Source organism: Phragmites australis, chromosome 15, assembly GCF_958298935.1.
Source record: "Phragmites australis chromosome 15, lpPhrAust1.1, whole genome shotgun sequence".
NCBI classification, from domain to species: domain Eukaryota; kingdom Viridiplantae; phylum Streptophyta; class Magnoliopsida; order Poales; family Poaceae; genus Phragmites; species Phragmites australis.
Window position 1 is genome coordinate 9408825 of NC_084935.1, and position 24637 is coordinate 9433461.

Consider the following 24637-nt stretch of genomic DNA (forward strand, 5'->3'; position numbering starts at 1 on the left):
CGCAAACCCTACTTAGCTGTTGATAAACCTGCGTTTCAAATACAATTTGCGTATGGCAGCCGCCATATGACCATCAATCTCATGCACCGTCTGTTGGCCATCCAACGATCTCAAATGCTGATCTTCTTAATCTAACTACTAGTCTTCAGGAAGTCAAATAAAAGAAATAGTTTACCGGTAGAACCGTGGAAGACAACGCCAGAGGTGCCTCACACGAGGAATAAGCATTCCAAAATTCAGCAGTGTGAGTAGACGGGTCACAGCCCTAATGCACAAAAGGTATACTAACACAGCAAGGAACAGAACGAATCACTGATAAGAATCATAACGAATAAGATTAGCGCAACAGTCACTTTACAATCCAAAGGCGTTTAGCAGTAATGGGTCAAGCTCAGTCCTGCTGCGGCAAGCACATGGTAGATACATTGACGATAGTTATACAAATGCAAAGCGACATGTTCAATGTGCGCAGGCAGGTGCAAACAGACTTGCCCAAAATCTTGACCACCACAAGAATATATGATGTACAAGATACAACACTTATCAAACCGGTCATAAGTTTACAGGCTTACAGCTCTCCCCCAAAGCCGTGGTCAAGTCACACCAAACTGCACACCGGCCCACCTTATGATCTTATGCTTGTGGGAAAACTTTATTCGGGGGTATATTTTCGCGCCTCTCAACATAGGCAGCTGGGAACCACCCTGCCTTCCCTCTGCATTCTCCTTCGGCCCAACCATTGGGAGCAATCTGGTGCAGGCAAGAAACTAATAAGCATTTATACAGTAAAATATTGACTGTTAAGTAGTTTCAGTGTTTTTGGTCGCACAGGCTAATTCATCCTTGTGTTGATTCCACCCTTGTATGGTTCCATTCTACAGTGACTGACAGGCTGATTCATCCGTACAAGCCAGCCACTGTTCACTACTGCAGGAGGACAAGCGTCTATACATAATAATTGGTCATCTTTGACCAGCTGGTTTCTTATGATTTCGTTAACAACAGTTCTACAAGACTGCGGGTATCACATTACTTCCACAGCTGAAATTGTTATGAGATACTGACCTGACGAACAACAACATAATCACCAACAATTAAGCTCAGTTCTTTCTCTGTGGTGCCATTGAAGTTATGCCCTGCCTGCAGCAACAAAAAAGGATTGGTGAATATAATATGGAAATAGATGTAATTATGTAATTGCTCTTACTTCCGGTTACTCATTTGCACCTCGGCAAGGAAGTACTGGGATTTCTCAGCACGCTTAAGGGAAGGAATAGTAGGTGGTGCAGATTCTCTCCTTTGCTTCTCAGAAGACATCTAAAAAGAAAATTACATAAAAAATTAGAAATGCAAGAAAGTTTTGACAACTTATCATTACAATCAGAGTGAAAAGTGAAAACTCTACCTCAGCTTCAACGTCATCAAGTATAGCAGCTAACCTCAAATGGAATAACTTTTCTGCTTCTACCTTCAACAGGACAATTGACCACGGATAAGAAACAACTGAATGTAACAAACCAATGCAAACCATACATTATAGGCAGGCGATCTCACCATGCCAACCAGCCGCTGAAGGGTTACCCGTTGCTGCTGAGATTCAACAGCAGCAAGTGCAGCTCCTGCTTCCTTTCCTAACACAGCCATGCTTGCTTTGTGCTCTATCATTTTAGCTTCGGACTGTTGAAGTTTTGTAGTGTGCTCAGCAATTGGAGCTTCTCTTACCCGTGCCTTTCTTCTAGCAATTTCAGCGGACTGTTGAACAAACAAGAACAATCAGGGCGCATGGAAGTAGCAATAGTTGGAAATTGTTCACTTGCAGCAAGGATCAAACCACTAGTACATACGAGGATCTCAGCTTCATGTCTCATCCGGCTATAGCGCTGTGCAAGACCACGAGCATCTTCCAGAGGAGTACCCATGGCCATTGCCCTCAATGGGTCTATGGTCTGAAACACCAATAAATGGAAGAATGTATCTAAATTAAATCAAAGTACCTCATACATACTGGTGCTATTACATTTCTATCAAAACGACATATATTTCAGAAGGCTGAGCGAAAATTTGCACTGAAAAAAAGCTGTTCTACACCCATCAAATTTTCGAAATTATTGTCTACGGTGATCAATTCTATACAGAAGCTACTAGAATCACATGCATCATAAAGTAAAGGACAAAACGGATACAGAACCATATGTATCATCTCATCAATGCTTGGATTATTAGTGTCAGAAAGTTTTTGTGGGAAGTATTAGAAAGTTATCTCTAAGGAGACTATAAACATTTTGGTTTCTAATGCAGCTAAAAATTTCTATTTATGGGCAAAACTGAACAACAGACTTGCAACAATTTTACTCAAACAAGAAATACTTGCAACATTTTGGGTACTCTGGGCTGTCATTACTACAATCTCTAGTGGCCAATGGCAACTTCCAGTACAAATTACATCCATCAATGGAATTTTCTAGAAATTTTGGGAAGTAAAGACATGCTAAAAATAAGTCATGTCAAAGGGTTGAGATGTCTTCATCTTCCGTTGAAAAAACTATTCAATTCCATTCCAAGTAGCACCTGAAATTGTGGTAGTTTAACTCTCAAGTACGCATTCTCCATCCCACCTACATTCTTGAGCCAACCAACCAGGCAACCAAACAAGAGACTTCAAAAGCCCTACACCTAAATTCCCACCAATTACCTCCAATCAAACAGGCCCTGTGAGAAACAGGAAACTAATTCGAAGAACAGTAAATAGTTACCTGAGAAGATAAATTTCTATTGAAATCTTCATACTCTTTCTCAACGTTTCTCAAAGCACCTCCGTATAGTGATGTCGCTTTGGCAAGGGCTTCATCGCTTGCATTATTTTCACCTCCATATCTAAAGCAGTCCTCTGAAAATTTTGTTCCTGTGACCAAAGAAAGAATAGATACAGCTGTTTCACTCGCCATTTCGCCACATGTTGAATTTGGGGGATTTGTATACAAGCATAATAGCATTCAGTGCCAAACAAAGAAAGAAATAAACAAAGGACCAATTAGGCTCTGTTTGGAACTCATGAACTTAAACAGGTATTGTGCAGCAATTTACAGGAAACATTTCGATTCTCACATAAACCTGGAAAATTTTCCATGTTCCAAATGGGGTCTTAAATTTTTCCATCACTATTTGTCAGAAACCAAAATATAGCAGACAAAGGAAACTTGGAACTTTCTTCGGTTTTGGAAATGACAATAACATTCTAAAAGGCATAATTTAAAAAACTGGACTGGTCCTTGACTCGGCCATGCTTCCGATTGACAAGTTAGCTGGTTGGCCGTTTACCGGTTGGATGGGTGTTTGTAAGGCATAAAACACCTAACATGCTTCTTTGTCACAGCAGCAAACAGAGGTGAGGTGGCTAGCAACTTGGATTTGGCAACCTGATCACCAGTCCAGGGATCATGATCCATTCCCACCCCATTTTTCCAGGTATCTCAACTGTTTGCCCATGCGGCAGCCGACAACCAACCACTGGTTGGACCACACCAGTTTTTTCCCGGTTACATCTCAGGCACCGATTCGACACCTGTTTAAAAGCGGTCCCCGTCAACTTGCATGTCCAATTTAATAGCACAACCGGGCCGAACAAGGTCCAGGTTCTACTTTTCTCTATTCAAACTGCCAGAACGGTATGGTTTCTCAAGTTAGCAAGGACATACTGTTATACCATCCTAGATAGCTACAGGCAGAAGTTATCATTCTAGCTCATAATTCACTAAATTCTGGAGGGTAAACATTCTTCTAATCTTCAGTCCTCACAAGTGGCTCTGATATGGGGAACAGTGTAAATAAGATAACAAAGAAATCGTAATAGCGATTTTCCTATTCCATGAGTGAGTCTCAGCCTGACAGAATAAACCAAGGATAACTGACATGAATCACATACCCACTTCAATATGCTTGCTTCCAACAGACACCAAGCCTTCAGCTGCTCTAACTATGTCTTTCTGGAAATCCTGTTAGCATGTATAAATCAGATGAAATTAGCAACTGCCATCATGAAATTCAGTAAATCATATACTGCAATCATAGAATCTTGACTTCTATACCCAATGACTTAAAAAAAAATACCGTCTAGTGCATTGAACATACAGAGATTACATTTGATGTACTACACATGGTTAAAGCTCATTCATTTATAGAATACATTTAGCAAGGTCGTTCATTCAGCTAAGGATCGTGTAATGAAGAGGATGAACAATGTTATTGTAACATCAACTTTTGTGTCCAGTGTTCACATCACATAGGTAGGTTTTATCTCTTCTATAATTCTCCATTCTTACCCTTCCAGAACGAGTAGAACTATACAGCTTTTCAAGTTGTTGATGCCTCTGTAGTTCAACCTCATCAATTACAACAGCATCTGAACACTCATAACCAGTAGTACTGAACTGCTTTATAACAGCCTGCAAATTTGAAATCGAAAACATGTAAGCAAGGAAAGAATTAACCTTAAAGCACTAGTGACATTACATCCACAAAATTTGTCATTTCAAAACAGCAGCATGAGCCTATAAGGCTACAAGTTATGTCATTTTTTAAGTTTTCTATGTTTCATAATTCATAGTTGTGCAGTTGCACTATGATAGTTGTCGCTTCAATCGGATGATGACACAGAAGAACTCGAGATTAAGCAATATACAATCATACTACAGAATACCCTCATCGTTAAACTGCTTAAGTTTTATAAGAATGCCTTCAGACAACAAGTAACAATATAACAGGGCATTTGAAAGAAGTGCATCATTTATGTTTCTTGACTTGTTGTAATTAACTAACAAAAAGTGTTCAAAAAGGAAACTGCAACTATGCAGAAAAATCTGTAAGTAGAAACTTCTATATATAGTGGCATGACAACTTTTCCACTGATATCATTATGGAAGTAAGTACAGATACCCAACAAGTAGCAATATATAGCTGTTAGAACACATGATTACAGAACCAAGCTGTCCAAGTACAAGAGAAAAACTATAGTGCAGACATTTTACAATATATAAAAAAACTATACTTGGAATACGATAAATAAACTGAAAAGATTGTAAGGAACAAATTATACATCTTCCCCGAAACTATGTATGGCATTCCTGGATATTTGTGTGAATGCGATGTCAATGGGACTGAGGTAGAGGCAGGAGTCAAAGTAGTTTTGCAAACATATTTCCAAAATAAGAGCGCACATTCCCATTCCTACTGCAAACATGTTTCCCAACAGAGTGAGATACCGAATCTTAACTAACAGAAGGGACACATTCACATAACTCATCGCGCTTCCCTCACGCAAAAGGAACTTTCTAATCCACACAGTGCCACAATTATTACCATGCCTCAGTTGACACTAGAACTGCAAGTGTCGACTTCAATGCTGCTAGTCCAAACACAAAATCTCAATCAGCAAGATGTTTTCCCAGACACCAGATATTCAAATCGATGAACTAAAACCACGACTTCACTCTAGAGCTGCAATGAACAGCTCATAGTCCAAACTCGTACTGAAATTTAACAGAACAGAGAAAGTCTCGTGCACCCTAGAAAAATCAGGCTTTGGATCCACGCACCAACCCCACGGCTCGCAAATCCACGCGGTCCAAGAACCGCAAGTTCGCAGCGAAACCCCCAGATCCAGCGACAGAACAACCACGAGGGCCTAAAACCGACAGCAATCTCGCCATATCCTGCCGACCTCGCCAACACATTGCGCAACTAAACACCGCGAAAGCACGCTCATTTTCCCGTAAAACCGGCAGGGATACAGAACCGCGCGAGGTAGAAGGAAGAATCGGTTGTGGGATCCGGACCTGCTGCTGCTTGGCCACCTGCTCCTTGAACTTGCTCGCCTGCTTCCTCAGCGCCTCCATCTCGCTCCCCCTCTCCCCCACAGGCACAAAGCTGCCGCCGTAGCGACCCTAACGGCGGCACGAACACGCTGCCGTTCCAAACGATCACGACAGTCCGCCCATCCGTCTGTCCGCCGTTTCTAGATGTAGACGGACGCCCTGCCCGGCCCATCGGAAGCCCAACCCGATCTTCACAATGGGAGAAGCCCACTGCTATATTTTATTTTATTTTAGAAATTTAGATATATATATATATATATCATTACAAATATCACAATTTTAAAATATACCATTACAAATCCGGTATTTAAAAATATGGAATTATATATATTTTAAAATTAGATTCATACCATCACTGTTATTAGCATGATCCAATTTTAGGAGGGTTGTAATGGCATGAATCTAATTTCAAGAGATTCTTAATTTGCAGGAATCTAATTTTAGGAGATTTTTAATTGTATGGATCTAATTTTAAGAGATTTATAATTTTATATTTTCAAATACTAGATTATAATAATACATTTTAAAATTATAATATTTATAATAACATATATCTAAATTTTTCTTTATTTTTCCGTTACGTCTCCAGTGGCCCCACGAGAACCGTCCCAGGCCCAGCACCTGCAACAACGGGCGGGGCGATTCAAAAAATTTCCCCATCTCCAGTTCTTTCCGCTCCCGTCCCCCGCTTCACACACACACACACGAGACGGAGCGGAGAGCTGCTCGTCGCTGGGCATGGTGATCCTGGACCGCACGCCGGCCGCGGCGACAGCCCCCCCCTACAGCCCGCTCCAGAGGTCCTCGCCTAGGGTTCCGCGGGAGTCGGCCTCGCCGCCCTACGACCCCATCCTCCCGTACGTCAGGTACTCCCGAAGTCGCCCTTGAGATCTACCTCCGTGGCTTCGATTTCACTCTAGTGTTGTGCGAACCCGGGTGGGGCTTCGCCTCGTTAGTGTGTTTTGGAGAGAGATCCCGCCGCTTGTTATGTACGGGTGCGTGTGCTGGTATCCGACCGTTCTGCCGTTGATTGCTTAAGTATGTGTGGTTTTGGCGCATAATTTAGCTTATGCCGCCCCACCTGCGCGACTCAGCCTCTAACTTCCGATGCGTACCATGTGGGATTGAATCAGGATGCACAAGTGTGTGGATTCCAGATTTAAATGGTTATGAGACTGCAGCGGTGTGACAGTGATTTTAGGCTCCGAATTGGATATACGAACTCATCTATTTGTCACGCTTTGTTTTATTTGGTCTACTTGAGCACATAGGTCTAAATCTTCATGCTCATATTGTGCACAGTTCTTAAGCTTATCAATGTGATGTGCTTGCCCGTTGGTTTAGCCTCTATATATCTTCCCGGTTTGCTTAGGTTGGTTTTTGGGTTTGTATTCAGGTCAATCAGCAAGGCCATGGATGAACTCGGGACAGGCCAACAATATGATGCAGCAGCCCTTGACCAGCTCAAGGTTTACATAACTGAATGCATTGAAAAATACGGGGACGATTATCAGTACTCCACCGATCCCCGCCTCCTCAAGATCTGGATCCTCTATGTAAGTGATTGACATTGAAGTGCCAATTCGGATCTCATCCCCCTGGTTGACTGGTTGTTCATTTGCTTCTTTTTTTTTGACCTTTTGTGCTGTTTAGGCGGATGCAACTGGTGACTTCCCCACGGTTTACAAGCAGCTTGAGGAGAGAACATTGTTCTTGGACCATGCACTGCTCTATGAAGCATATGCACTGTTTCTCTTTGCTAAGGGGCAAGTGCTGGAGGCTGATAAGGTGTATGGGATCGGTATCTCCAGGTTAGTGTGAGCGGAAAATATTCGCAACATGATGTTCACTTCTTTTTGAGCAGATACAACCTGATTTTCTCATGTCGATGTGATGGTCAATTATGATCTATGCCTTAACCAGAAAAGCTGAGCCCCTGGATCATTTGAAGAAGATGCACTTGGCATTTTTGAAACATTTGGAGAAAATTGTAGAAGAAGCGGATGCAGATGCACAGGTATGGTATCCATGTAATGTGATCTAATTGTTGATGCCTTGGCCTGTATGTTGAGCACCACATTTTTTGCATCTGTCAAATATCCCACGGTTTCATATTGTTTGTAGGCATGGGTATGTTGAGCATCAAAATAGTTAATGGGTATGTTGAGCATCACATTTCCGTCTTTGTCAAATATTCCACAATTTCATGGCTGTGCTGTGGCATTCGATTTCAGTTGTGTCTGGTCACTGTAGTCCTCAGCACTCTCCAGCAAACATATTCTGAGCTGCTGTCCAACCAGAAAATATACATTTGTATAACTAAAATCATGCCCTTACTCTACTTCCCAGGTCAATTTATACATTTGTATAACCAGAAACTGGACTGATTTACTACTGTCAAAAACTTTTATCAATTGCTATGCGGAGTTACTGCTTTCCATTTTATGTGAATTAGGAGCAAGTTATTAAGATACTTTATTTGGTGAATATCTGGTATAACTGTAGAAGCCTCGTGCTCTTGTTCAGCAATCAGCATGGCTTAAGCTTAGAGCCTTCTACTTGTAAACTAGATACAGGGTGAGAAACAGCTTGTTCTTGGGCTTAACTCCTAAAATTAAGCCCCCTTCTACAGAGAAGCTGGAACCAATGCAGGGGTATTTTGTGGTGTTTATAAATATAGGGATGCACATTTTGCAAGTTAACTCCAACTGCATTAAGGATTATTTGATAATTTACCGTATTTAGCTAATAAACTATAGGTCCAGTCACCAATGGTTTAGCTTATATGATAGAAGTGTAACATGAGCCAAACCTCATCTATATTTTGGCAACCCTTGGATGTTTCCCATTTCTTGTGTGGTGGAATGGTTGTTTTTTCACACAATGGTTAGCCAGTTCTACACGTTCATGTGCTTGTGATTAGTCTCCTTTCACCATATGCAATTTATAACAACCAGTTATCTGTTTGCGTGTTGCTTGTTGCTAGCATATTCCGACCGTTTTCTTGATCATACTTGTATGGTTCAATAACTGTCATACCTTTCTCATGATCAGTTTCTGATTTGAGTTGTTGCTGGCCTTTAACAATACTGTGATAATGCTTTAGATGACTCCAAAACCCTGTGGTTCCTCGATTACTCTCAGCTCTACCTTTGCTGGTTTTGTTATTACACCCTTTGAACTTACATTGTGCCCACAACTGATCAACCTGCTTGCTATTCTCCTTCACTGTCACTGTGTACTTGGTGAAATACTGTCATACATTTGATGTGCTCTTCTTTTACTGTTTCAAAGGAGGTTGTCCATCATCCTCATGGTCCACATCAATGATATCATCAGCACTTGCACCCACTGCACTTGTACTCGCACTTGCACTTGTAGCTGACACCACTTTGTTCTGAGTTCCTATCATCCATTGATAGACAAATGAAAATCAGCAAAGCAAATGAACTATAAAATGCACTATGTTGTTTTCCTACCACAACCAAACATTTGAGTTGATAAAACAAAATTTTACGCGGAGAATGTCATCACACAGCTATGACATTTGGTGCTATGGGAGATAGGTAATGTTGTTCATACTTTTGCATTTCAACGAAATTATTTCACAATTTGTCAAATACCTATTATCAGCCTAGTTTTACAATTTGTCAAATACCCTTTGCAATTTAGATTGTTCTCATCACACCACTAGAAAATGAAACTGCAATTGAGCTTGTAATTGATTATTACCTACAAGCGAGTTCTGAGAAGAAGTGGCGGTAGCATCACGAGATGGGGGCGGATCCATGACCGTGCGCTGTCGGGAAGTCACTTCTCCGGTAGGCGGTTTCATCGCAGACATGGAGGAGGAGGCGTGCTGGGCTGCGATCTGCGGAGACGCCAGCCTGAGGGGGAGTCGTGCTGGGTTGCGTTCTGCGGAGGTGCAGGCGCCAGTCGCAGTGTCGGTCGGAGCGTCGGTTTGCGCGCCGGTCGGAGGCAGGTGGCGGCGCCGCCGGCTGGAAGCGGCGCCGGGCGGAGAAGACACCGGCTAGAACCGGCTTCGGGCGGAGAAGACGCTGGCTGGAACCGACTTCGGGCGGAGAAGACGTCGGCGTGGAGGAGACATCGGCTGGAACTTGAGGCAGCATTGGCGGTGGTTGGCGGCGCGGCACAACCTAGATCCAGGAGTTGGGCGACAGGCGGAGAAGATGCGCCGGGCGGAGGAGGTAGCGTTGCTGGCGGCGGGAGTTGGCGGCTGGCGGCGGTGCGACGCAAGCTGGATCCAGAGCCGGGCGTGTCCGCGTGAGGCCGTGAGGGTGTCTTCTTGTTTGGGTCTGGCCGTCTAGCCGGTCTGGGTGAGTGCTTGAGCGCCTGTGGGCCGTGGCCATGAGCCCGTGAGCCCGTGAATCCGATTCAGCCCGTTTGGGTGACTAGGTGACGCCCGGATCCAATAACCGAAGGCCCAAATACTGAAGTGAAGTGGGCTGCTGACGGGCTGATATATTTCGGTAAATACCGAAAGCCCATACCGGTAATTTCTGGTAAAAATCGGAAAACCAACTAAATGGTCGGAAGTGGATCAAACTGATTCCGCTACCGTTTCCGGGACATTTTACCCGATACCGATACCGATTCTGAAAATTACCGATTTCGAAATATACGGTAGGCAGTTTTCTAAAACGGCTCCCGGTAAATCGGAAATTTCCGTTACCGTTTTCACCCCTAGTTGAGACTGAATTCCAGGTTGCAGCCCCCTTTGATTCATATTGTTCATATGTTCTATTGTGAATTTACTAGTGTGCCCTGGAGAAATTTTTGCTATATAGTAGGACAGAGCATTTGCATAACTTTAGTGGACTGATCACTGTTATTGAGGATAGACAAAGAAAAATGGGACATGAGAGTTTTATCTTTTATACTGAGCAATAATGACATAGCTCTCATTATGCTTGTGAAGTAATTTATGCAAAATATTGTTTACTTCTTTTCTTTTAACTTACATGTTCTCCAATAGAACTATAGAAGTTGTCATCGTTGTCCATTATTTTACCTAGTATTATTTTCTTTCATACAGTTGCCTAATGCCTATCATCCTGATGGATTAATAATTGTTGTCCGATCCGTTTTTGTTTGTTCTTGTCTTTAGCCCAAACCATCAAAAATACAGAAGAAGGAACCTAGTGTGGTAGATCCATGGTCCCAATCTACTAGGAACACTTTATTGGAGACAATAAATGGTGGCCTCAAGAAGTTCGCTGTAAGTTACAGTTACTACTTATTAGCATGTAGGGCTTTTCAGTGTGTTGCTTGACTCTCATCTTAGGGCTGCACAAATCCTTAACAGGGCTTTCATAGGAGCAACAAGGTCTACTCCGGAAAGGTGCCCTTAACTTCTTCGCTGAATGTTATAAGAAACAAGGTCATTGAGTTAGGTATAACTATAACTATTTTGTTTTTCAGTCTTGTGCAAATTATAAATTATTATACATTTTGCATCATGTTCCTAGTTTGACTACTTGATGATCAATGCTCTCCACTTGCAGTGGGTACACAAAGTTTTCACTGATATATCCCCTTCTGTTGTTTCAATAAGTTCATTCGCATTTTTTATATTACAAAATGTAATTGCAATACCTTTGTTGTGTCCAGGTGGCAGAAAGTATCTGATCAAAGGATCTCCTGGCACTGGTGCTTTTGCTAAAGTATACAAAGCCACTGTTGATGGTAATACAGAAGAACTGGTTGCTTTGAAGGTGAACCATGTTTCCAATGTCGTGCTGAAACTTGACTTTTGTAGTTCGTTCCACTGTTAAGCCCTTGTACTTATTTGCAGATTCAGAAGCCCTCATTTCCTTGGGAATTTTACATGTATCGCCTGCTTGATATGCGTATATCCAATATTGAGGTACAAAATTTCTGGTTAAGAGCAGCCATGAGATTCTTTAATAAAAATAATAAGGATGTTTACACTATAAATTATTTTACTTCCAGAGACCAAGCTTTGGCTACACGCATGAAGTGCATGTCTTCTCTGACATCAGTGTGTTAATCTGCGATTACCTGCCATACGGAACTCTTCTGGTAATTACATCATATGTATAACAAAAAACCCTTTAGAAACCAGCTCTAGCAAAACTACTTTTGTGTGTCTTGATTATCTGTGTTAGTGACTAACTATAGCCAATAGATGTTTCTAAGATGAGATGTCTTATAACTCTTGCCTTCTTCAGGATGCCATAAATTACCATTTCTTACTCAGTCGGAACATGGATGAAATTCTATGCATGTATTATACCATAGAGATGCTGAACATGCTGGAAACACTGCATAGTGTTGGCATAATCCATGGTGATTTCAAGCCCGACAATATTCTTGTTTGCTACCCAAGGTAATCAACGTATTTCTATCTCTACGTTCCTCGGTGTTTTCTGGATTATGGGTGATACAAAATTATTAAGCGAGTGACTACATTACATTGAATTGACATACAGAAGGGGGGTCGGGTTGCAGCCTGTGTTACCCAGACACCCGTGTCCAAATTTTTTTGCCGAGTCGGACACTCGCGTATCCATGTCGGATTCCAAGTACTATTTGGCGTGTCCCAAATTTTTTTGCCGAATCGGACACCCCGACACGAGTCGGACTCCGACACCCGCACCCGTGTCCATGTAACACAGGTTGCAGCTATCACACTGTTGTTGCCGCTTTATGCACCCCTTTTTTCTATGGTGTCTGTCTACTCAATAGTAAACATGCAAAATTCATTACTTTCTCTAGTATTAAGGGTTCAAATTGCAAATTTTCAAACATAGAACCTGTTAGGTTGGACCATTGTAGCCATTCTATTTATGTAAGGCTCTTGTTTTGGACATATCCTGGACTCCTCTTTCTCATAATGATGTTTAGTTCTGAGTTCCACAAACATCTGCAATGCTTACAACTAGGCTAGATGGAGACTTAGGTCCTGTTTATTTCCTGCTTCTGGTTCTGATTCTGCTACTGGCAGAAGCTAGAAGTCAGAACAAACGGGGTTCTAGAGAAATAGCTTCTGGAGAAGCCAGAAACCTGCTTATGAGAAAAATAAACTAAAGTTGAGAAGCTTGCTGAGATACGCTTTTCTGAGAAGCTATATGCTGAGAAGCTAAAAATTTATTGTAGAAGCTAACAGCTTATTTCCAAAAGTAGCTTTTCAGACAAGCCAAAAGCACAGCTTTTCAGAAAAATCCAAAAACAGAAGCTCAAACAAACAGACCCTTAATTCTAGCTAAGAAAGTACACTTAATTCTAGCTAAGAAAGATGATTTATTGGTGCAAATATTTGAGATGTTTGGTCGTACAAAGCAAGCATGAAGTTGATAATTGTTCTATTGGCTGGCCCTAGCTGTTGGGTTGGTGGGTGCAACTATCTTTGCTGATTTACTTATATATTTATTACTTACGAAACAGTAATGGGAATCCACATTTTTCATGCCCGTAGTTTCTTCTGAGATGTGAACGTTCTGATCTCTTTGTCATTCTATTGATAAATAGGATCCTGATAAAAACTGCAAACTAGTGTGTAGTTGAAGTAGGTTCTATTTAGGATTTTGATCTCTTAGCCAAAAATAACCCAGAAACAAAAATCTTTTTAAGACGAAAACCCTAAGTCTTTTTAATACGTCTATTTATAAAAGCTCTTGCAAGAAACTAAGCCTAACGCTCTATAGCCACTCTTTGACTTTTCACCCCATGTTTCTGTTCAACATGTAGCCTTGTCAACTCGATTTTTTTTTTTTATATCTACTGTCCACTCATATGTGTCTTCTACTTTTGGTATATAAAGTAGAGAAATCACAGAGGACACCTTCAGAAGCGAAACAAGAGCCGAGCAGAATCAGGTCAGCATATCCATTTTAACACGCTGTGTAACTTGGTTGGAGGCATTGGAGCTCATTTCGGATGCTTATGGAATCTGCATTTCAGGGGTTGTGCCTTGTTGACTGGGGTCGTGGCATTGATCTAAATCTTTTCCCCACCGGCACGGAGTTCCACGGGGACTGTGGAACCTCGGGGTTCAGCTGCGTTGAGATGCAAGAAGAGAGGACCTGGACGTATCAAGTCTGTAGCCTGTACCTTCCTCTGTTGCTCTAATGGTTCTTACTGAATGCAGCTCTCTGATACAGTGAATTGGTGTCCGTTGATTGTAGGCTGACACATACGGCCTCTGCGCCATCGCACACATGATGCTTCACGGGACACCCATGAGCGTCGAGAAGGCGCCCAGGGCTGGTGGAGGCTACGAATACCAGCCGAAACTGCCGTTTAAAAGGTGCCTCCGCTGCGAATCCTTTCTTCATCTCGTGCGTGCGTGTTGTTAGCGGCACGCAACTGAGCAAGCAGGAGACAATTAAGAAAAATGCCTTGCAAAACTCCCATGTCGTTCGATCACAGGTACTGGAACGTCGAGCTGTGGAAGGACCTCTTCTCCACGCTGCTGAACGCGCCGTCCAACGGGAGCGACGTGGCCGCGCTCCGGAGCCTGCGTGCGTCCTTCCGGGAGTACATGTGCAGCAACAGGCAGCACATCGGCAAGCTGAACCAGCAGCTGGCGAAGCAGAAGGCCTCCCTGTGCTCATCCTGAGGCGCATTGATCGACCGATTCACTTCGCAACATGTCTTCACCATGGCTTTCAATGTTGTGTCAATCAAGACGTCGCATTTATAAGTTATCCCCAGTAATGCGAACTAGTTACCAATTCGGTACGCGCTACATGGAGAACCCTACAGCTACAAGACAAAGAGAAATTTAAACGAAACAGATTCGGAGTCGCTGTCACAGACATACGGTGCCCAAAGTCAGTATCTCGCGAATCAGACGAGGCAAGAAGGAATGGCGCCCGTGACCCCTCGGCTGAAACGGCTACTTTGATCTCGTTCGGCGTTCGTTCTGCCGCTTTTCTCTTTGTAGAGATCGTGCCCCCGCCGGTCCGTCCTCGGGACCCGCCCACCTGTCTTCCGCGCGCGGCGTTGCGTGCGCGCTGGGAGAGGGGGGCCAAAGCGACGGCTGCGAGCAAGCTAGGCTCCCGTACTACCGGCACCGTGTTCGCTCAGCGCGCGGCCAACGGCCATGTGCCGGTCCCTGTCACGACCGTTCGGACAGAGGTTTCAGGTCAAGTATCGAACGTTTCGTGCCTGGTCTTCGCTTGCGTGCGTCCGCGCCTGGCGAGTTCCAGGGCCCTTCGGTTTGTGGTTGTGGCCTGTATAGTGGTCCTGGGTGAAGTCGTCAGTTAGTTGGACTTAGGAGTGAAATCTCTCTAACTTAATTCTCGTAAGAAAAGTCAGTCGTTATTGAGCTAACCTAATTCCTGTAAGAAAAGTCAGTCATTATTGAGCCACGTCGACATAAAAACACAAGTCGTCGGATCACACCGAGGAGGAAGGAGAGCTATCAGATCTCTTACAGCGTTTGCATCTAGCCCCTCCAAAAAGTTTCGAATCACATAGCCTTGCAATCGGGACCTCCATCCCTACCTCTTCTCTCCCTCAATCAGTCTCTCTCGATCCCCCCACCAAACTTACAACTACGCCATGCACCTCCTCGAATGGCCGCTGCGGGTCACGGCCGACACCATCTCCTCCCATCACCACCCCATCCCTCCCCGCCTCCTCTTCCTTGGCAGGCTCTTCTTGGATGCATGGGCTTCCAGTAACAAGCTAGTTGGACTTCGGATTGGAATCTCTCTAACTTAATTCCCGTAAGAAAAGTCAGCCATCATTGAGCTAACCTAATTCCCGTAAGAAAAGTTAGCCGTCATTAAGCTAACCTAATTCCCGTAAGAAAAGTCAGCCATCATTGAGCCACGTCGACAAGAAAACACAAGCCATCGGATCACACCGAGAAAGAAGGAGAGCTATAAGATCTTCTACAGCGTTTGCATCTAGCCCCTCCAAAAAGTTTCCAAAAGGGACATCCATCCCTACCTATTCTCTCCCTCAATCAGTCTCTCTCAATCCCCCACCAAACTTACGACTACGCCATGCGCCTCCTCGAATGGCCGCTGTGGGTTGCGGCCGACACCATCTCCTCCCATCACTGCCCCCATCCCTCCCCACCTCCTCTTCCCCGGTCCTTGGCAGGCTCTTCTTGGATGCAGGGGCTTCCTGTAACAAGCTTGTGCGCGCAATGGAGGGACCTACTATGCAGGATCGGGAGGGGAGACGCTTTCCATCCACGCACCACGCATGTCCGTCCGTGCGCGCTATCGCCGTGGAGGCCAAAGGCTTGCGTCATCTTTCCCCACGCGCCACCGCCGTGGAGGTCAAGGGCTTGCGTCGTCTGTCCGTACATGCCGTCGCCGTGATTGCTTTGGTAAAACTGCGATAATTAGGGATAATATTTATTGCAAAGAAAAAACATGATAGCTAGATAGGACCTTTTAGCAGACTTGGTTTGTGATTTGTAATATTCAGGTACAATCCACACCGGGAAAAATATGAAATTGGCCTGCCAATTGCAAATTTTTAGTGAAGTATGAAGTAGACTACTTGTGCGTGGCAAGCTGGTGTTGAGCTTTGGCAAGCTAACGAGCCCTGTTATCTAAGATCTGTCATCATCGCTGGTGTTTCATCGTTACCGAAGTGGCAGAAGTTCTCCGCACAGAGCGGTGAGCGATGCGTCATGGAGGTGACCAGCGATTGGGCGCTGCCGAGCTTGCTGGTGAGCGCCTTTCACAAGGGTGACGCCACCACCAAGGAAGTCGCCAAGAGCCCAAGAGCGTCCTCCGGTGCTTGGGTTAGGTCTCCGTTGAGAGTTTTTTTTTTTTTTAAATATTTATATAAATAGATTTCTAATGATAAGATTTACAGAAATAGGCGTTTACCTTTTCAGAGAGCGGTAAGAATGCCACGATGACACCGTCACCCCTTACCGTCCTCTCAGAGATCGGTTGGAGCCCACCCCGCGCCCACTGCCCTTACTATCCTCTTAGAGGGCGGATAGGGACCTCCCTCCGCTCCCGTCACCCTTACTGCCCTCTGAGAAGGCGGTTAGTTCCCTTACTGTTCTCTCAGGAGGCGGTTAGGGGCTACCTCTACCCCCTCCACCACTATATAATGGCCAAAATTTAGCCAAACTTCCCATTATAATCTAGAAAAAAAGAAAGAAAGAGGAGAGGAGAGGAGAGAAGAGAGAGAAGAGGAGAGGAGAGGAGAGGAAAGAGAGGTAGCACGACAAAACTCTACTGTTTCCGATCCGCGGATTTTGGATCTCGCTTTCTGGTAATTTTTTTAGACTTATATTTTTATTAGTAATTAAAGTACCACTAGATCTAGGGTTTAGCGGCATAACAGTATTATATGCGACCTAGGGTTTAGAAATGTAGGATATGTTGTATTTTGTAGTATATTGTGAAGATCAATTTCGACATGGCACGATAGCCATTAGATGCATAGTAGTATTTAGAGTACGGTAGTTTCAAATATCTAGATTTTACAGAATAATGATGTAAGTAATAATTATAGCTAATTAGAAACTTTATTAAATATATGGATGGTTAATTAGTTTATGGTTAGTTTGCTTAGCAGCAATATTAAATAAATATATTGTTAGATGATCATCGATGTCGGGAATTTTGTTAGAGTTTCGATGGTAGCAAAATAGTTTTCCAGTATTAAAATTGGATATATTTTTGGATGTTTCTAGGGATGTCAGATAAATTATATTTTCAGATATATTATGGTGAAAGTCAAATTAGTTATGATCCTAATGCTGTAGATCTCTCTGGATTTCAGCATGTAGTCACGAAACTTAGTAGAGCCAATGAGAGGATCATAGTGGGCATGTGCAAGTGGCTGATGCGCCATTTTCAACTGGATCCCCAACAACATGAGCTTAAGCTGAGAGCTCTGCTAAGCCGTGCTACTCAGGGGTACTTTGGGGAGCTCGTCCTGATTAATGCGACATCTACTTGGAGGTAGTATGTAGATATATCATGTGAATGTAGTCTCCTTCTTGTGCTGTTAGCTGAGGCGTACCAGAAGGATCCAACAGAGATAAACTTTGCGGAAGCAGTAGCAGGAACAAGTTAGGTAGTAATGGATGAAGCAGACCCGGCAAATGTAGGGGACAAGCAAGATGTTGTGATGTGCGTGAGATGCAACCGAGGGGTGTAACCGATGAGGGGGAGCACATCCCTAGCATAATTGAAGAGATGGAGATGGAAGATCAAGAGTTGGAGGAAGCCATTGCCGATGAGGATTCATCTAACAAGGAGGGAAATGGTCTTGTTCTTGCAGAGTGGAGGAATCAGAATTTTTCAAAACTAGTGGTTAGTGAGGCTCATCAGACATCATGGGAATATCATGAGAACGAGGTGTCCCAGGGAACTATGTACCCTAGTAAGGAGGTTGTTATTGATGCAGTTGAATTCTAGTCGCTGTCTCTTCGGAGGCAGTTCAAAGTTGTGAAGTCAAGAAAAGGGAGTATGATGTCAAGTGTTTGATGCCTAATTGTCCTTGGCGGGTGCATGCATTCAGGAGGAAGTGGGTTGACTACTGGGAGTACTCAATAGTTAGGGAGTATAGTTGTCACATTGAGGAAATAGAGTTCTCCCATCGGAACTTGTCATTTGCTTTTGTTGCTAATGTTATGTACAGGGAGATTATGGATAACCTAAAGTATGAGCCACGATCAATAATCCGTGTTATTGAGGAAAGATTTCAGTACACAATAAACTGTGCCAAAGTATGAATGGCGAAACAGAAGACTATTGAGATGAGGTTTGGGACATACAAAGATTCATATGACAACCTACCGCGTCAATTAGCCACAATATGTGCAAAAAACCCTGGAAGTTACTATGACATCAAGCATTACCCCTCGACTGATGTGAAGTATAGCAGGAAGTGAGTATTGCAGCGTGCTTTCTTTGCATTTGTGGCAACCATCAAAACATTTAGTCATTATCGATCCATCATTTGCTTGGACGGGACGTTCCTTATTAGAAAGTATGAAGGACAGATATTGTCTGTAATTAGGGTAGACGGGAACAACCAGGTCCTGCCACTGGGGTTTGCCTTCATGGAGAGTGAGAACGGGGATAGCTGATATTGGTTCCTTGAGCGGGTGATACATGCTATTGTTCTGAACCGGTCTGATGTTTGTTTGATTCATGATAGACATGCAAGACTGTTGCAGGTTTTGCTGGATATGCAATATGGCAGTGTTTGACGGTGTGTTACAGCAAAGTGGCTCGACTTGAAGAGCAGGTGGTGCATGAGGCATATGGGTACAAACTTTTAGAGACAATTCAAAAATAAGGACTTGATGAATCTTTTCAAGAAATTGTGCAGCCAAAACTAGCAGAGAAAGTTCAATGCCCTATGGGCAAGACTAGACGAATTAACCACAAAGCAGACAACTGAGCTAGAAGCCACAGGAGATGACCCGATTGCTCTTGGATCACTCCCAACAGATACTCCCCAGATAGTAAAGAGGTCAGGGTCAGCTGTTAGAAACTTTTCACAGTGGATACAAAATAAGCCAAGAGAGAAATAGGCATTGATGTACAATATTGGAGGGGCAAGGTATGGATAAAGATAACTAATCTTGCTGAGATCTACAACTGGATCATGTGGGGTATGAGGTCCCTTCCACTTGTTGGAATTGTTGAAAGTATTATGCAGGGACTTGCAGATATTTTATTGATCGCTACGCAGTTGCTTCGAAGGCAATAGAAGATAACCGTATGCTGTATGGATCGATGCTATGTGAGTACATAAAGAATGTCTCAAAAAAGGCATATATGCACCGCGCCAATCAGGAGGGAACTGTGGAGCACATGTTCAGTGTCTTGTGGTGTAATAAGGGTCGTAGGGGTGATAGACGTGAGTGCCATATGCAAGAGTGCGTGCTTAGGATTGGAACATGCATCTGTACGTGCTAGAAGCCATAATTGCTATACAGGACGTGTACACACATCATAGTTGCATGTGAGGAGTACAATATGCTACCCAGACAATATGTTTCTAAGTAATTTATGAAGGATCAGATACTGGACATATGAAACCATGAGCTATATGGCTACAACATTGTTGATACATTTACAAGTAAACCAAGTCCCTCACGAATCTATGTGCCAAACTTTGAGAGGATGAAGAACACACGGGAATGTTGACAAACTCAGTGGATTCGAAACTATATGGATGAATCCGAGGTGGGTCTAAGGGTGAAGCGATGCAGCAAGTGAGATGAAACATGTCACACATACAAGTACTGTCCAAAAAATATACCTGTTGTGTAGGTGGGGTCATGACGGCAGTCAAGTATGAATGTATTTAGGGTATGTTGATGTTATATTTGTAAGGTATTCACCTTAGTTATGTACGTTGCATTTGGACCTCACATTTGTATTTGATTGTGTACATACATGTTGTAATATATACGCATGTGCTGATTCATTTATGTATTTCATCCCCCAGTTTATTTATATTCCCAATGGTGTAGGTTGGAAGCATCGATACGATTCTATTTTGACCACTCGCTGATAGCAGTCCTGGTTGACCGGTGGAGGTCTGAGACACATACTTTCCACCTCCCCTGCAGCGAGATGACTCCAACCTTGCAGGACGTAGCCTACCTCTTAGGCTTACCTTGTGCGGGAGCTGCGGTTGGAGTCATCGACATGGATGTTGACTGGATGAACATCATGCATCAACGCTTCAGCCTGGTTCAACAGATAGATGACGCACCCCCTACGTGCCTGAGTTCTTGTCCGATCCACGAGGGCCCACAAAGAAGTGGATCCTACAGTTCCAGGTACGTTCCAATGCAACTTCTCATTTACTTTTCGAGTATCCAGTTTTTTTTTTCTTATTATCACTTGCCATACTTGTAGCCTGTGTACATGCACCCAGAGGCCGACGCGTACTCGGTGTTGAGGCATTTGGAGGCCTACCTGCTTTGGCTGTTTGGCGGGTTATGTTCACCAGAGGTCAAGGCCACCTGGTGGCGAGGACCCTTGTTCCGTACGTGAGGTTGATAGCGGATGCGATAGGCGATGAGGTACCACAGTTCAGTTGGGCATCTGCTGTCCTTGCTGCGACATATCAGGCGTTGTGCGACGTGTGCATGAAGAAGGAGCCACTTGCCACTTTTGCTGGGTGCCCACTACTACTGCAGCTGTGGTCCTACGACCGGTTCGCCATAGGCCAGCCAGTTGTGAACCGCTCCCTGTACCCTGAGGAATGGTACGGTGAGCCCGAGGAGGATGCGACCGCCATGGCCTCGCTGTGGTGTCGACGCCAGGTACGTACTTAATTTTTGAAGGCTTTAATTGTCACATATTTTTGTTATGGATTCAGACTATATTTCTCACATGTTTTTGTTTTGAATTCTGACTATGTTTCTCACACAGCCACATTGGGCGCATGAGCAGGCCCACAACGCGTATGAGCTTTTTTGGTCGCAGTTTGACCGGCTTCGTCCTGACGACATGGTATGGACGCCGTATAGCTTCTTGGCCATCCAAGGTCATGCGGGTTTGGGCCTGTCTCCGTTGTGTATCCGTGATGAGGAGTACTAGCTTACAAAAACACCTCTTGTCTTCGACATCTTCGTCGAGTAGTACTCACCGCACCGCGTCATGCAGCAGTTCGGGCGCTACCAGGCATTCCCCTCATCCACATTTGCACTGTTCCAGTGCACGTCCACAGGTAACTATAATCAAGTAAATAATTCGTAACATTTGTCTTATTGTCAGTCTATTTAACGTGGTTCACTTGCAGGTATATACGCAAGGGACAACCATGTGGCAACCTTTGGGCAGATCGCTTGGCCCAGTATGTCTCAGCATGGGCCCAAGCCCTTCAGGATGTCGTGGAGGAGGCACGTTCGTTCGACGAGCAGAGCTTCGAGGAATACCTATGGTAGTACGTGCCACATACACATACACGCGTCACCTTCACCCCACAGTATGTCCGGCCCTGCGTCGCGTCATCTACGGAGGCCTACCCAGACCATTGGGACAAGGATGCTACATTAGCGATATGTGTAATTTACATCTCATTTCAGTACCACGTACTCGCGTAAGAACGACTATAAACTGAAATTCTCATTTCTTGTTTGTTTCCATAGTTTGATATCATTTATGATATCCATAGGGACGCAGCAAGTACCATGGACCGCCTCAGGCAAGGGGTGCACCTCAGTGCGGCGGATGTAGCGGGGTTTGTCAAGCAGGTTTTCAATAAGACCGCGTGGGCCTTGAAGTTTACCTCTTGCCGGTCCACCGTAGATGTTGCAGGTGCACCTCCCAGGTCAAATGAGGTCCACACCGAGTCATCCAGGAGGTCTGATGTGCACTGCCGTCCATCGGTGTCAGTACCCACACGGCCATTTGTACCACAACCTATAGGCCCGGATCCAACAGGTACGGATATTTCATACGCACGACATTTAAAGATATTCGTTTGTTACTGGTGCATTAATTTTAAACAAATATTAGGTGCACCTACACACGTCTTGAGGCTACCACCTAGACCGAGCCCAGTGCCGACACCCTCACCACTCGCAGACCACTCAGGTACTGGACGACACTACATTGCCGTATTCAATATATTCAATAGTATATCTAATATTATCCACATGTTACTTCGGTGATGAGGCCAGGCCATCTTCAGCTACACCTCAACCGATCCCACCACCAGCGTTCGACCCCTACTACGGCACGCATGCCTGGCCATCTGCTACAGCACCTGTATACCACACATGTACAATAGTGCATTTTATACAAATACTTTCATTTCCACATTTTTCGTATCTAATACATTTATCTGTTCGTAGGCCCCTCCAACCAGTACACATGGATGCCGGTGGATCCTTCACAGTCTTCATACTAGAGTTAGGAGGATGAGCCTGGGCCAGACCCCCCGTTCAATCTCGTGAGGGACTTCTTCAGGGGCACACCAGACTGCGACATCCTCCAGCAGTCTCAGGTACCCAGTGCTCCACTTCGGACACAACACACCCAGGAGGAGGTCTTGACACCGGTGATCCCTACTAGGCCTACCAGGCAGGTGGGTGCACTCGACGCCCTGACCTACTCTAGGGGCCATGTGAGGGCCAACCAGCGGCAGCGGCAGTGGGACCATGATGGTGGGAATGGCCGACGATAGCGGGGGAGACAGCAGTATGATTGTACATTTGTTTTAGTAACTTACATATGCATATTCGTTTTGCGATATATCCTTACATATTTGGACGCGTGTAATCTTTATGGTCCATTTACCATGTCGTAACTCCATTTCTTATTCCAATGTGACCGCACGCTAGTTGCACTTCTTAATCCAACGCGACCACACGCTACTTTTTATCGTCCTTGGCTATGTATGAACCGTTCACGACAGACCTAGAAAAGTATTTCTTACAAAGCTACTTATACACGAAGTGACCACTCGAAAACTTTGTTGGGAGTCTAACTTTAGTCACGAAGTGACCACACAACTGAACTTTAACCATTAAACGACATCACCTCTGTCCTGGCGTAATCTGCAGACACGAATTGACCGCACCACTCAACTTTAACCATGAAATGACAACACATTTGTCCTTGCGCAAGCTATAGACAAGAAGTGACAACATAGGACAGCTTTTACCAAAAATTAAATGACAACACATGTACCTTGACACATAGAATCTTTGTCCAGCATCAATGCCACAACTTTTCCATTCTTCAAGAGGGAATCCAATACTCCTGCCCCACTCTAAGCCCTTCCACCCACTCATTTCTTCAAGAGGGAATCCAATACTCCTGCCTTCCCCCACCATAAATAACCTAACCTTCATATATAGATACACCACTCATTTCTCAGTTCTCTCAACTGCAATATCTTTCTCAGCTCCACAAAACCCATCCAAGAAACATTGGGGGATTTTCATCCCCCAGGGGGTCGAACCACCAATGTGCTTTTGTGGTGACCGTTGTAGGCTTCGCGAGTCCCAGGACATCTCCTACACCTATGAGATGTGCTTCTTCATGTGTGCCAACTACTAATACGACAAGCCTCAATATGGACCGTATGAGTATCCACCGGTATAGCAACAAAGATCAGCCACATCTTTCTTGATTTCACATATTGTTTTACTAATCTCTCATCTTATTCTATTTGTCTAGTTTCCTCCACATATCCGTGACTTTATTGAATGGCTCGACATTGAGCAAAATAAAGACCAGAAGCGGTGGGTCCACATGACCATGCGGTGCAGGAGGAAAGCTTACGCGTGCCGAGAGTACGAGCAACAACAAGAGGAACTACGCGTGAAGCGGCAGGAAGAAGAGCGCATGAGGAAGGCAACGCAGGACCATACCGCGACTCAGGCCCACGAAGCTAAGAGGGCAAGGAAGCGGGAGAGGTCCCGTCGCGCTAAGGAGGCAGGTCCCGATACCTTGCGAAAGGGCAAATATCTTATGTGCACTTAGTAGAAAATATCTAATGTAACCCGATATGTTTCCACTCCCTAAGGCATGTTATGATTAGGAGCGTCGCACTATTAAGTAGATATTTGTGCGAACCGTACATGCCACATTTTTTGTCGTCATGATTACAGTCTCATGCAATGTTTTCCACCATATGTATAATCTTATGTTTGTCGCCGTTTGTAACCCCATTGTCGCGTAATAAGCTACGAGTGCTTCACATATATAATTTGTTCACAAATATTAATTTTGTATCCTTCTAATAATACGTAAACTACTCCAAAATATCGCTTCTCCATTATGCCGTATTAGCCACTTTTTAGCCATTTTAAT

General features: G+C 44.1%; 2 protein-coding genes across 4 annotated transcripts; one reads left to right on the top strand and one right to left on the bottom strand.

The window, feature by feature from the left end:
• Positions 1 to 297: 297 nt before the first annotated feature.
• On the bottom strand, positions 298 to 5995 carry LOC133893456 (SH3 domain-containing protein 3-like). Of its 2 annotated transcripts, none has more exons than XM_062334480.1 (10): positions 5832 to 5995; positions 4320 to 4442; positions 3923 to 3992; positions 2754 to 2902; positions 1845 to 1946; positions 1555 to 1752; positions 1406 to 1468; positions 1228 to 1317; positions 1066 to 1140; positions 298 to 750 (listed from the first exon to the last, which is right to left on the bottom strand). In XM_062334480.1, the coding sequence occupies exons 1-10, from the start codon at positions 5889 to 5891 to the stop codon at positions 634 to 636; spliced, it is 1047 nt and encodes a 348-aa protein (XP_062190464.1). In that variant the 5' UTR covers positions 5892 to 5995; the 3' UTR covers positions 298 to 633. The 2 variants fall into 2 exon arrangements, with proteins under 2 accessions (XP_062190464.1, XP_062190465.1); XM_062334481.1 differs by having other exon boundaries at positions 1208 to 1317.
• Positions 5996 to 6494: 499 nt separating this feature from the next.
• Positions 6495 to 14539, top strand: LOC133892828 (mitotic checkpoint serine/threonine-protein kinase BUB1-like). Of its 2 annotated transcripts, none has more exons than XM_062333791.1 (14): positions 6495 to 6736; positions 7267 to 7426; positions 7524 to 7681; positions 7794 to 7887; positions 10999 to 11109; positions 11197 to 11284; positions 11502 to 11605; positions 11686 to 11757; positions 11844 to 11933; positions 12083 to 12240; positions 13675 to 13729; positions 13815 to 13949; positions 14039 to 14160; positions 14283 to 14539. In XM_062333791.1, the coding sequence occupies exons 1-14, from the start codon at positions 6609 to 6611 to the stop codon at positions 14470 to 14472; spliced, it is 1665 nt and encodes a 554-aa protein (XP_062189775.1). In that variant the 5' UTR covers positions 6495 to 6608; the 3' UTR covers positions 14473 to 14539. The 2 variants fall into 2 exon arrangements, with proteins under 2 accessions (XP_062189775.1, XP_062189776.1); XM_062333792.1 differs by having other exon boundaries at positions 13678 to 13729.
• The last annotated feature ends 10098 nt before the right edge of the window (positions 14540 to 24637 follow it).

Excerpts from the sequence above, each read along its gene's own strand:
- LOC133893456 (XM_062334480.1), bottom strand. The coding sequence starts at position 5,891 with ATGGAGGCGCTGAGGAAGCAGGCGAGCAAGTTCAAGGAGCAGGTGGCC. Across the intron at positions 4,443-5,831 it reads AGGTGGCCAAGCAGCAGCAG|GCTGTTATAAAGCAGTTCAG; the intron begins GTCCGGATCCCA and ends TCAAATTTGCAG. Across the intron at positions 3,993-4,319 it reads GTTCTACTCGTTCTGGAAGG|GATTTCCAGAAAGACATAGT; the intron begins GTAAGAATGGAG and ends ACATGCTAACAG.
- LOC133892828 (XM_062333791.1), top strand. The coding sequence starts at position 6,609 with ATGGTGATCCTGGACCGCACGCCGGCCGCGGCGACAGCCCCCCCCTAC. Across the intron at positions 7,888-10,998 it reads AAGCGGATGCAGATGCACAG|CCCAAACCATCAAAAATACA; the intron begins GTATGGTATCCA and ends TCTTGTCTTTAG. Across the intron at positions 12,241-13,674 it reads ATTCTTGTTTGCTACCCAAG|TAGAGAAATCACAGAGGACA; the intron begins GTAATCAACGTA and ends TGGTATATAAAG.